Genomic DNA, 13,125 nt, shown 5'->3' on the forward strand with positions numbered 1-13,125 from the left:
GAGGCCCCATCTGCAGCACTGTGTGCAGGTCTGGAGCCCCCAGTGCAAGAAAGACAGGGAGCTGTTGGAGAGAATCCAGAGGAGGGCAAAAAGATTATCAGGGGGCTGGAGCACCTCCTGTACAAAGACAGGCTGAGGGAGCTGGGCTTGTTCAGCCTGGAGAAGAGAAGGGTGGTGGGAAAATTAGGGGGTGATCTAATTGCAGCCTTTTAATACCTAAAGGGAGCCTACAGACAGAAGGGGAATCAACTCTTTGAAAGGGCGGATAACAGAAGAACAAGGGGAAATGGTTTGAAGTTGAGGGAGGGAAGATTGAGGTTGGATGTCAGGGGGAAGTTCTTTGCTATGAGAGTGGTGAGGTGCTGGAACAGCTGCCCAGAGAGGCTGTGATGCCCCGTCCATCCCTGGAGGTGTTCAAGGCCAGGTTGGATGGGGCCCTGGGCAGCCTGGGCTGCTGTGAAATGTGGAGGTTGGTGGCCCTGCATGTGGCAGGGGGTTGGAGCTTCGTGATCCTCAAGGTCCCTTCCAACCCTGGCCATTCTGTGACTCAGGTCCATCCCATAGTGCCCTTCAGTTTGTACCCGGCTCTGAAGACCTGGCTGGATGCGCTGCGTTTCAGTTCTAACGTTCCATACACAACCAGAGCTGGCTGATAGTATTACAGCGTGGTTGGCTGTCGTGTCTCTGTCCCCCTGGAGGTGGCGGCATTTCCCTCCTGGAGGAATTGAATAAATTGATCCTTCCAGCATCTGAGATGGCACACGTGAGCAGAATCACAGCTCCTTTACCTGCAGACCTCGCTAAGCCATCCGACCAACATTTCCGAGGGCTTCATTAAGGCTGGAAAACATCTCTCAGATCCCCACCCCTACCGTGCCCACGTCCTTCAGTGCCGCATCCCCACGGCTCTGGGACACCTCCATGGATGGGGACTCCCCACCTCCATGGCCTCACCGCTCTGCGGGAGAAGCAATCGCTCCTAACGCCCAACGCGAGCTCGGCGTGAGGCTGGAGCGGAGGATATCGCACAGACCCGGCCTCGGAGCGGTTCTGCCCTCACAGAAGCTGCCCGGCCGGGGCGGTGCCGATGTTTTTCGCCCCGCCCTCCTCGCGCCCGGAACCCGTTGAACCGGCGGATGTTTCCCTTCAGAGCGTCTCCAACAGCGGACCGGAGGCGGAAGCGTGGGCGGCGGGTCGGGACGGTGCGGCGGGGCGGGCGGGAAGCGGGCCGGGCCCTATGGCCTCCTCCAACAGCATCGACATCGAGGACGCCACGCAGCACCTGCGGGATATCCTCAAGCTGGACCGGCCGGGAGGTGAGAGGCGGCGCGGGGCCCGGCTGTGGGCTCGGCCCGGGCGGGGTGAGCGCGGCCCGAGGCCCCGCGGGTGGGGCTCCGCTCGGCCCGTGTTCTCGTAGCCCGGGGCTGGGTTGGGGGTACGGAGCTGAAGTAGGCGGTGCCGGGGCTGCGCCTCAGTGCTGTGCTGAGAGCTGGGCCCAAAGCTGCGAGAAAGACGGGGAGGCTCTGGAGCGTGTCCAGAAAAGGGAGCGGAGCTGTGAGGGGTCTGAGTGCAGCCCTGTGGGAGCGGCTGAGGGAACGGCGGGGTGCAGTGTGGAGAAGGGGAGCTCGTAGAGCTGCAGCCCTGACAGGAGGATGTGGGGAGGGGTTCAGCCTCTGCCTCTGGGTAACAGCGAGAGGGGGAGTGATGGCCTCGTGTCCGGGTCGGATGTTGGGATTAACTCATTTTGTGACACAGCTGCCTAGGGAGGTGAGGGAGTCCCCGTCCCTGGAGGTGTCCCAGAGTTGTGGGGATGTGGCACTGAGGGATGCAGGCAGTGGGCACAGTGGAGCTGGGGATCTGAGAGCTCTTTTTCAACCTCGATGATCCTGTGACTGAGCTCCAGAGCGGCCACCACTCATGCTGCCTTTGCGCAGCCGCAAAGCCCAGAGGTTGGTGTGGGGTGAGGTGGGACTGTGATAGAGCAAATCTACAGAAAGGCAGCTTCGTAGAACAGCTGGCTTGGAAGGGACCTGAAAGCTTCCCGTAGCCCAGGTGTCCAAAACCCCATCCACGGCCCTGAGCACCACCAGCAATGGAGCACCCACAGCAGCAGCAGTACCAGGGTCTCACCTCTCTCTGAATAAATAACTTGTTCCTAACATCTAACCTACATTTTTCCTCTTTTAGTTTGAAACCATTCATTCTCCCTTGTCCTGCAACTATCAGACTATGTAAGAAGTCACTTCTGTCTTTTTTTATGAATTCCTTTTACATGCAGGAAGGATGCATTGAAGTCTCCCCAGAGCCTTCTCCAGTATGAACAAGCACAGCTTCCTTTCCCCGTATTCATAGGAGAGGTGCTGCAGCCCTATGAGAGTCTTCATGGTCTCTGCTCCTGCTCCAGCAGCTCCACATCCTTCTTGAGCTGTGCTGGGGGCCCCAGGCTTGGACACAGTAATCCACATGGGACCTCATGAGGGCAGAGCAAAGGCAAACAATCTCCCCGTCATCCAGTTTCATTATTAGCCGTAGAAAGCTTCCAATTGTTTGAAGTTTCTCTTGTTGCTGGAACACGTAGGTGATCCAAAATTGTATTTCTTATACTATAAAAAAATACATTTTTCCTTTCCAAAAGCTCTCTGCTCCAAAAGGAGAACTCAGTGTGGTGATGGGGAACTTGCTATCACTTCCTTTACTTCCACTTTCTGGTTCTTTTTGAGTTTCACTTACACATTTTGATGTCATGTGGAGTGTAGCTGCTTTCCAAGGCTGTTACCACAATGAAGTTTTGCCATGCTAGCTGTAGGCAGCTCTGAGCAGTCTCTTCTGACACACATTTCTCCCAGTTTTGGTGCTGACAATTGTTTTTGTTCACGTACCTGCTGAACACCGAGTCTCTTCCCTTTTCTTGTGCCTTCAGGGTTGTGCTGGCCTGGCTCCCACTTAGGGCAGGGCAAAGGGCTAAGCACATTCCTCAGCTTCAGTGTCCCACTGTGGTGCCCATCAGCCTCTGGGGAGTGTTTCCTTCTTCCCTTTCTCCAGAGCTGATGTCACCACTCTGCTGTCCATAAACACTGAAGTGAGCCGTCCCTGTTGCTGCAAATAGAGCAGAACATGTATCATCTTTCTCTGTTGGCCTGGATGCTTTTCCGTAGTGATTACTTTCTTGCTTTTGGCTGCAAAAGATAAACTGCAGCTGATGAAAGCTTATTGCACCTGCCAGTGTGCTGTAACAGTCTTCATCTGCAACAGGAAGCACAGCATGGGTGTGCTGGCTTGTTACAGAGCTGTGTTCTGTGACCTCATGCTGCGTGGCTGTGCTGCTGCCCTATTCACAGGACAGGTAAACTGAGATGTGCCCAGGCATCTCAATGCTGGGATGCCCCGGAGCTGCATGGGCTTGCTGTATCCATAGCATAGTTGTTGATTTATTGACCTTGTTCTTCATCAGCAGGCAAGTTTTAAATATTCTTCTAGCAAGTAATAGCTGCAGTTATGTCTGTAGGCATCAGTGCTCGTGCTGATGCATTAACGCCGTTCAGGCTGTTTGATAGTAGGAAGCTTGCCTTGCTTTCCAGGGAGCCACCTCCTGCCCCTGCTTTAGGTGTGTGATGTGTGGCAGCAGCAGTGGGGCTCAGCTGCTGTCTCACAGGAGCTTTGCAGCACTCGTTACCTGGCAACAGCACGTGGGATTTCAGTCTTTCAGCATGAATATTTCCAGGACAGGTGGCTTTGACTTCTGTGCAATTGCATGTAGGCACTGGTAGAGTGAGCTTGCTCTCCTGTGAGGATGGTCAGCTATTTAGGGGACATGGAGGCCGCCAGGCAGCCTGCCCTTGGCCAAAGGTATGAAGGCAGGACACATGCACCCCTGAAAGCAGAGGTGATGCTCTGAATAAGTGGTTGCTTTGTCCTAAACTCGAGTGCTGTGAGCTTCCATGTGCTGAGTAAACCAAGGGACAGCTGTGGGAATCCCATGGGCACAGCTGCGTGGTTTTGTAGCTCAGTTGCTTGAACAGCTCTGGCCTTTGAGGTCACATCTTAGAGAATGGTTTGGGAAAGCATTACTGCCAGCCAAGCCCAAGTGCTGTATGTGCTGCTGTATGTACTTCTGGACTGCAGAGATCTCTGAAGAGTGAAAACGCACTGGATTTTGAAATAACATATCAAGAACCCTTTGGCATGGAACGTAAATATGAGATTCAGTAAATCTGAATTGTTGTCTTAGCCTTTCTGATCCAAGAACGTTACTTCCTTGAACCTCATAAACTCCTCATTCCCGTTTATTGGTCTCTGGTCTGCTGGGATTCCTCACGTAAGACAAGCACTGTGACTTCTACCTTCTATAGAAGTTCCTTAGGTGGGAGGTCTTCCTTTTCCCAGCCGACTCAGTACATTCTACCTGATAGATCAGTAGAATCTGACTGCAAACGCATGGAGGGAGTGTATTTCATGCAGCACCATTTCTTTTAGATGGATCTTGTGCATGGTTGGTTGTTCTTCTTCCTAGGTTCAGTGAATGAGAACCAGAGACCGTCAAGTTCCTATAACGGAGACCTGAATGGGCTGCTGGTGCCCGATCCCCTGGTGGCTGCAGATGGACCTTCACTGGCCAAACCGGTGCACCGCAGCATTTCTCTGGGAGCTGTGCAGGAGAAGCAAGTCATGTAAGTGTTGAAGAAAGGCTGAGAGTGGGTAAGAAGCAGCTAAAAATTACTGGTGGTGGGCCAGGGTGAGAGTGCTGGGAATCTGAGCAGTTTTACATTGAGCTCAACTGACAGCTGTGAGTCAGTGCTGCTGGTCAGGGCTCTGGGGTGCTGATGCACTGAGCCTGACTGCTGCCCTGTGCAGGAGCTGAAGAACATCAGCAGGGCTGTTTAGAGAGGAGAGCAAAACTGGTTGCATACTGACACTTGAGTCAGGATGGAGGTAAATTAGCAAGGCTGCAGGGAAAGCTAGCATCTACATTTGCATGTAGAACTCCAGCTGGACTCTTGCAGGGACCTGTGTTACCTGAGAGGTAACTTAAGCCAGTTTGCAGTAAAGACTGTGCACTTGTCAAAGTGTTTTTCTCTCCCCATTATTTAAAATAGAAAAGCTGCTCCTTGAGCTAGATGTCTGCCCAGCTCTGCTGAGCTCTGCATGTGCATTGGTGTATTTTGGACAGCATATGTGCTTTTACTGCTTACATGTAAACAAACGTGTGTAGAGCAGTGTAGATTTGCTCTTTGTCACAGGAGTAAATGCAAATCCAGAGCTGCTATCATATGTCAGTCTAGTGTAGAGCTTGGCTTCGTGCAATGACTCTTCCTAATGTCAGAATTCATGTAAATGTCTTTTATTTGGGTTTTCTCTTTGTAGTGTTGAGGGAAGGTTTTATGAGACCCATGAGCAGCATGCTCTGCTGATGCAGTTCAGCTGGTTGGCTTTGCTCTGTTTGCACCTTGTGTTGGACAGTAGTCAAGGCTGCTCTAACCAAATATGGGTCTGTGCTCAAGTCAAACAGGCTAATGGTCTGTGAGAAGCTGAACAAACCAAGCGTTTGGCTCTTCTCAAACTGACATACAGAGCAGGGAGACTTAAATGAAAGCAGTTTCTCTTCTCAGTCGTTCAGGTCAAACCTCTTAGATGCACAGATGCTCCTTCTGTGTTGCTGTTAACATTTTGAACAACAAATATGTGACCTCTGTGCTTTTCCTGTGGAGTCCAGTCTGATTTTTTTTTTTGCCCTTTGCTTTTCTTAAAAGCTGCCTTTCTGGTGATGACAGCTCCACTTGCATAGTTATATCAGCAAAGGATGTGGAAATAGTGGCCAGCAGTGATTCCAGCATCACCAGTAAGGCCAGAGGGAGCAACAAGGTAAGGAGCATGAGGGAGCATGATTCTGTCTATTCTTTTCAGTCACATCAGCTCAGTGCTTTGATGCTTTAAACAGAAATGCCTGTCTTCTTTCCTGTGTTGTAGGAGTTTGTCAGGGAGCTTAGCAAGGGGAAAAGAACTGAAGCAGTATCTTGTGATTGATTGCTACTGTTAGTCTAGAGTCTGGCCAAGTTGCTTCTCGTTCTCAGGAGGGATTCCATAATCTAAGCTGGGCTTTCCTGGGAAAGTGCCCTTCTTCCCTGAACAGATTTATTTTGATGATTGTTTCTGTGCTGGAAGTTCTTTTCTACAGAGGGAGGGTTGCTCTTGGCAGCTCCCTAGCCCCAGTCTTGCAGAGGGCTCCATCCAGCAGGTCAGGGCTGCAGAAGAACCACTGCACTGAGATACTGCTCAAATAAAACCAGAATTCTGTTTCTTGGAAAAAGCAAGTGCCAATGCAGCAAATAGTTGTTGTATTTCAAGAACTGGGAAGAAGCCAGATGCGGTGCCAGTAGGGAGATAAAGGCCTCTTGGCTGTAGCTGAAGGGCATGCACTTGTTCTGCACTATGACACATTTGGTGAGTCGCGTTCCTTCCTGCAGTGGAAGCAAATATTCATCAGCCTTCATAACTTTGAGTGTTCAGGACTTCAATACTTGGCATTCAATTTGCAGTTTTTCTTAGCAACTGCTGCTTCAAAGTTTGTTGTTAAGCATTAGAGGTCTTTACAAGAGGCAATTCTTTTTGGCAAATCTGTTCCAGGAAAAGTTTATTCTAGGCTCTTCTCATATATATATATTTTTTTTTTGAGCAGGTGAAAATACAGCCTGTTGCTAGATATGACTGGGAGCAGAAGTACTATTATGGCAATCTGATAGCTGTTTCAAACTCTTACCTGGCTTATGCCATTAGAGGTGAGGTACCTTCTTGTTTTTGCTGTTTTGCTCTGTGTATATTTACAATAGGCAAAGTTTGCATCAAAAGAAAGTAACAACAAGTGAAATGCTTTTTCAGTTCCTGACCAGTGTGGTGCAGCAGGAGTAAGAGTAAAACTTGGAGGTACAGGGGAGGAAAGGGATGGTGGTGTGGGGGAGTTTGCAATGAGAAGTTTTCTGAGGGTAGAAATAGGTTTCACTGGACAGTATGTAGATGTTCACAATGTTCATCTAATGAAATGTTTCTGTAGCAAACAAGCTTCTCTGTGCAGAAACAGCCCCGTGGTAATTTGAGTAGATGCTTGTGATGGATTTGCTTGCATAAATTTAGAGTTGAGCTTAAGGCTAAATTTAGAGGAGGCAAAGAGCAGTGCAAAGGCAGCATGTTTTGTAGGAGAGAGAAGCAGAACAATGCAGGTACAGTTAGTGAAATAGTCTTTCTGGAACAAATGAGCACTTACATCTACAAAGTCTGTTGGCTCCCATGGAACCACGCAGTGTTTGGGGCTCTTTGGTCTCTTTCTTCTTACTGTAGCCCCCATCCATTTGTCTGGCCTTCTACAAAACCTACAACTCCACTTCTGTGGGTTTTTTTCCCAGCTGAGGTTATCCTGCAGCAGCTGTTTTTGGGATGCCTTACCCTTTTTTTTGAAGTGTTAAAACTTGTTGGGCAGCTAGGTGGAATTAGAAACAACGTGGTCCCCATAAGACTGCCTGCATAATAACAACGTTTATCTGAAATAGGGAAGCTGAAAATCTTGGCTGGAGTATGCATACATTAAAGCATGCTCTTTTCAGTGCCTTTTCCAGGTGAATGATTATGCTTTTTGCATTCTCCTTATGGAAGGTGATTTGAGCTACCTGTCTCTCAGTGACTCCTTTTGTCCAGTTACTAAAAATGAAGTTGCAATTGAAGTTAATTTGCTGTCACTGGGGGTCGATCTGGAAGATGTGTTGGCTTTGTAATCACCTTGGGATAAAAATTCAGGCATTGCATTAAATGAAAACATCTTTCTAGAGAAAAAATGTGCTGAGAGTTGTGAGAAATGAACTTCTGTTGATTATCTCTTAGGTAGAGCAACTTAGGACTTGTGCTCAAGAAACACTGCAGGAAGATACGGGGAATTAAGCTGCCCCTTGCAAGGCAGGGGAAAATGCTTCTTGATGCTTCCATTTCCTCCTCCTGCACCAAAGCTGAAAAATGCAGGGAATATTTTTGCATGCATCCTGGGTGTTCAGGGTGTTTGATGAGGCAATGTCCACAGGTTTTCAGTGCAGTGCAGATTGAGGGCAGCTGATGGCAGGACGGGTGCTGGGAATGACAAACAGAGAGGCAGGGGAGCTGCACAGATACGTGGTGACTTTTCCCCTCTGTCTTTTCTGCAGCTGCCAGCAATGGCTCCGCTATGGTGCGAGTGTTGAGCGTCAGCACTGCGGAGCGGACCTTGCTGAAGGGATTCACAGGTGGTGTGGCAGACCTGGCTTTTGCTCATCTCAACTCCAACCAGCTGGCGTGCCTGGATGAGGCTGGCAACCTCTTTGTCTGGCGCCTGGCCATGGAGAAAGACAAAATCCAGTATCTTGTCAAAACAAGCTTCGGTGGTGGGGTAATGGTTAGATGTGAATGCGAGCTCAGAATTGCAGCACCTACTGTGGCCATCTAGTCCAACACCCCTGCAATGAACAGGGGCACCACAGCTCCATCAGGTTGCCCAGAGCCAGCTCCAACCTGGCCTTGAAAGCCTTCAGGGATGGAGCATCCACCACCTCTCTGGGCAACCTGTGCCAGTATCCACCAGAATATGTGTGTTAGGTTGCAGCTTCTTCATTTTAATTGTATCCACTCGTTCCAACTGGGTCTGATGTGTGTGGATGGATGAGAGCACTCAGCCTGGAGTGGTTTTCTGGCTCTCTGTGGTATCGTTGTTGCTGCAGTGGCAGCTGAAATAACTCAATCTGTCCATCAGCAGTTGTGTGGATAACACATTCAGATGGGGGTATGTGCTTTTTTGCTTATCCTGCTCCTGTCTGCAGCCTGCAAGAGAAAATTAACAGAATCTATTAGCTTTTGTAAGCTTAACTTCTACAGTGAAGAAAAGCTGGTTTGCCTTGCTGTTTCTTTCTTAAACCACAGTCCTTTTAATTGATTTATTTACATAGCAATGATTCAAAAAACGTGAGGTTTAGTAGTATTTACCAGAGGCCCAAATCTGAAAAGCCAAAAAACTATGTTTCTTAACTGTGGTGATCAGAGAGGAGATCTTGGTGAACATCAAACGACCTGATGGTACCCCTCTGAACACCTCTCGAAGAATCATCTGGTGTCCTTTCATCCCAGATGATAATGAAGAGAACAGTGAAGAGGGAAGTCAAACGTTGGCATTGCTGCACGAGGACAGGGTAAGGAAACATTGCTTTTGAAGATTATCTCGTGTTATTATGAGAGGGAAAGAATCTAATGGAGAAAAGAGCCTGTATAACTGGTTAGAGATGACAAGGGTTCTGTAGTCAGTTGTGTTGGGGATCCTCCCATAAGAAGATGCACGATTCCTCTCTTCTGAGGAGAGGTTGTGCTGATTTTTGAGGGGCTTGGAAGGAAGGAAGGAAGGAAGGAAGGAAGGAAGGAAGGAAGGAAGGAAGGAAGGAAGGAAGGAGAGTGCAAGTTTTGCTCAGCATCAAGTAGTGAACACCACTAGAAACAATGTGGGGGGTCAGGGGCATCATTCCCTTGTTCAGGCTTGGCCAGTAGGCAGGGGAAGATTTAGTAAGCAGCAACTGTAACTGCTGTGAGCAGTGCCAGGAAAGCATCTAGTGGCCAAGGTGGAGAGGGGAAGGGTTGTGTCACGTAGTTCCATGGGGCTGATATGTTGGGTAAAGACGTAAGAAATTCACAACAGTGTGAGAGCAACACCTGTAGAGGTAAACCTGTGTGTTATTTTCCAGGCAGAGGTCTGGGATTTGGACATTATCCGCTCAAACAACAGATCCTGGCCAGTGGAAGTGCCTAACATCAAAGAAGGCTTCATTGTAGTGAAAGGCCACAGCACGGTATGGCTCTGCTTCCTTTTCTTTACTACTGCCACATTCTGATTGCTACACATCATTTAGGCTGTCTTTGAGTTTTGCTGCCTCTGGAGCTGGAGTCCTTAAGGCAGTTTGCTGTAGAAAAGTTCCTTGTCCATCCACCCAGTCACCCCCAGCCTTCTGGTTATGTGATTAAGTGCACGTGTCACTGCTGAGTGACCTCTGCTTCACGAGCCAAGGTGCATTTATAGTCATTTGCTTTGAAAGTGGCTTTTGAAAAACTCACCTGTATTTCCAAGGGCCTGTTTGACATCCTGGGCTGTGTTTCAACTGCTTTCTTGGATATCACAGTAAAAGGAAAACCTAACAGTGCTATTTGTTGCTGGATGAGAAGGGGAAAACTGAGCCCAACATCATCTTTTATGATCCCCTCATGAGGGTAGCTGTTGTCTGTTAGGACAGTGGTCCGGGGCTACAGCTGAGCATCCAGGAGGTGATGTTGTGAATATGAAAGGAACAATTGGAAAGAATCCCATTTCACTTCCTGAAAGGGAAAATGACAAATTAATTATATCACCCAGGTAAAACAAAGTAATTCATGCTTGTGAAAAGCCAGAAAATCCCAAAACACAATGAGCTCTGTTCATAATGTGAGTGATGGTGGAAACAGTAGCAGAATAATCCGTATAATCCATGGTACTTAACTTGCTGTTTGGAAAAGTAGATTATTAGTTATGATTATTACTGAAAAGAGAAGTAAATTTTTCTCTGAAGTGTTGTGTAGTGAAGAAATCACTCTGATCTCTGGTTCTGTCAGTGTGTTAATCACATTCCTATTTGAAAAGGGCATTCTTTCTCCCTGAAGAGCTACAGAATTACTTTTCTTAATGGTTTTTTTTTTCTCTTTTTGGTTTAGTACCTGAGTGAGGGAGCACTTTCTCCGGATGGAACTGTATTGGCCACAGCAAGTCATGATGGTTTTGTCAAATTTTGGCAGATCTATATTGAGGGGCAAGATGAGCCAAGGTAACTGGAGAACTGGAAAATGAAGGAACTTAGAGCAGAGCTGCTTTTTCTCTGAGAATTTTCTCGTTGCAGGATTATATGGGATGATCACTCTCAGGACACAATAAAATACAGCGTGAATGTTTGTAAAGTGATCTGTTAGTGAGTGGTGATGTGGTGTCACGTGTGGGATATCACCACATATCGTGGTTTGGTGACCTTAGGAAAAAGCAAGAAGCCCTCTGTGAAATGCTGAATTCTGTGCTCTGCACAGGCTGTGCTCGTAGTCATCCTGTTACTCTCTTTGTTGCAGTGCAGAAGGCTGCTCTGGGCTATTTATCTCTTCTTTTATGTGTTGTGTCCTTGTAAAGATAAGCCAAAGGGCAACTTGTGTGCTCTTTGGTTGTTCTGGTCACCAGCAATGGCTGCAGTCTCTTATATGAGCAGCCAGACAGCTACAAGCTGGCAACACTTAGTGCCTGCTGACTAGGTGACTGGCTTAGTGCCTGCTCCCTTTGGACAGAGGTTAACATGTTCAGGGCCTACATTTTACCATCTTCATTCACCTTTCCATGCATGCTTGATGTTTTCTCTGATTCTTTCCTAGATGTCTTCATGAGTGGAAACCACATGATGGGAGGCCTCTTTCCTGCCTGCTCTTCTGTGACAACCACAAAAAACAAGATCCAGAGTAAGGCCCAGTCCTTTCCTTTGCGTATCAAAGTTCAGTAACATCTTCTAGTGCTGATGTTGGGGTGTTCCTTGTAGTTGTGATCTTTAGTTTTGTGTCTGGAGCAGGTCCTCTCTTCTTCATACTACGTTTTCTAGTGCTGGAGAAATAGAGAGGACAAAGCACAGCCTAAAGTTACCTTAATTCTAATGTCTTCCACAAAAGCAAGGACAGATCTAAATCAATGAGTCCTTTCAGGTTTGTGGTTTTGCCTGACCTGTTGTCTTTCAAATTCCTATTGCAGTTGTATACAACAAAAAAAGCTATTTTTGGTCTTTCTTCAGACACTTACAGATATATAGTTCTTGAGCTACAAGAGCTATACTGGTTTCCAAGGTAGATTAGAAACAGAGATTTTCTGGGAACATTCCTGTTGGGCAAAGCCACCTACGTGCTGCTTGTAAGGATAATTCAGTTAAATATCCTGCTGCAAGGGACCAGGTCTTCTCTAAGAGAACATGACTGTATTGTGCCTGCAGGGTTCCCTTCTGGAGGTTTCTCATCACAGGAGCAGATCAGAACAGAGAACTGAAGATGTGGTGCACTGTGTCTTGGACCTGCCTGCAGACCGTCCGGTAGGTGCCCATATGCTGACTCCCCTGGAGGGTTGGCTTTACTTTGAGCCATGACACCCTACCAGAGCTCTCAACTTCCAGCTCTCCTTACTTTGCAGAGATGATCTTTAATTTTAGTGGAGTCTGCTCTAGCCTCAGTTAGAACCTTTTTTTTGTCTGGTGTGACATATCTGTTGAAAGCCATCAGGGCTGTGGTAGGCTGTCAGGCTTTGGTATGGCAGCAGAGGAGGTCGATCCTTTTACAGACATTCATGTTACTGAGATCTGTTATCCTTGCTTTGGTCTGTAGAGTGTAGTTTTGATTTGATTTGCTGAGCCATGTAAGTCCAGAAGTTCAGATGCTGCTGCAGGCCTTCCTTTTGCTCAGCTTGTGCTGTTCCTTGATTTGACTCTTTTGCTCTTTTGTGGCTTCTGTGATCACATGCACTTGTAAGGCCACTTCTGAATTGTCTTAGAATGAGAATGTGATTTATAGCTGAGTGCTACTTCTTCCCATCTCATATTGCAGGAGATCCAATGCCTGAGAATTTGTGCACGTTCTTAAATCTGTATCTGTTGTCCTCCCATGAATGTAGCATAAGTTACCTAAGGACATAGAGTCATCTTCCATTTAAATGTTTGCAATTCATAACTTGATGCTATTCTATGATCCTCTTGCTGTCCTCTTAGTTGATGTCAGCACTGACTTTCAGCAGTGATGCTTCTTGTTTAGGGGGTGGTTGCACTATAATGTGACTGTGAACACCTTAAGATTCATTTTGACCAATGCACAGTAGTTGTGGTTGTACTCATACACCTTGTTTTCTGTGCCTTCTCTTGTCTTGTTTGTGGATCTAGATTTTCTCCTGACATCTTCAGCTCCATGAGTATTCTTCCCAGCCTGAAAGTCTGCCTGGATCTCTCCGCTGAGTATCTGATACTGAGCGATGTGCAGAGAAAAGTAGGTATTTCATTTTATTGCTGGCTGTGTGGGTAATGGTGGCAGTAGAAATGTTCT

The 13,125-nt window shown here is 47.6% G+C and overlaps 1 protein-coding gene across 2 annotated transcripts in view; it reads left to right on the plus strand.

Annotated features, from left to right (window-relative positions):
• Window positions 1–1,210: 1,210 nt before the first annotated feature.
• EDC4 (enhancer of mRNA decapping 4) overlaps window positions 1,211–13,125 on the plus strand; it is a 30,267-nt gene continuing 18,352 nt past the window's right edge. For both annotated transcript variants that reach the window (XM_042877140.1, XM_042877141.1), the window contains exons 1-11: window positions 1,211–1,316; window positions 4,511–4,667; window positions 5,748–5,859; window positions 6,674–6,773; window positions 8,181–8,370; window positions 9,047–9,194; window positions 9,738–9,842; window positions 10,735–10,844; window positions 11,431–11,514; window positions 12,033–12,128; window positions 12,966–13,068. In XM_042877140.1, the coding sequence (XP_042733074.1) occupies window positions 1,238–1,316; window positions 4,511–4,667; window positions 5,748–5,859; window positions 6,674–6,773; window positions 8,181–8,370; window positions 9,047–9,194; window positions 9,738–9,842; window positions 10,735–10,844; window positions 11,431–11,514; window positions 12,033–12,128; window positions 12,966–13,068 (1,284 nt within the window). In that variant the 5' untranslated portion in view covers window positions 1,211–1,237. The remainder of the gene's footprint in view (window positions 1,317–4,510; window positions 4,668–5,747; window positions 5,860–6,673; window positions 6,774–8,180; window positions 8,371–9,046; window positions 9,195–9,737; window positions 9,843–10,734; window positions 10,845–11,430; window positions 11,515–12,032; window positions 12,129–12,965; window positions 13,069–13,125) is intronic.

This window comes from Lagopus leucura, unplaced genomic scaffold (assembly GCF_019238085.1).
Source record: "Lagopus leucura isolate 7727_CA_CO unplaced genomic scaffold, USGS_WTPT01 Super-Scaffold_100017, whole genome shotgun sequence".
Lineage (NCBI taxonomy): Eukaryota > Metazoa > Chordata > Aves > Galliformes > Phasianidae > Lagopus > Lagopus leucura.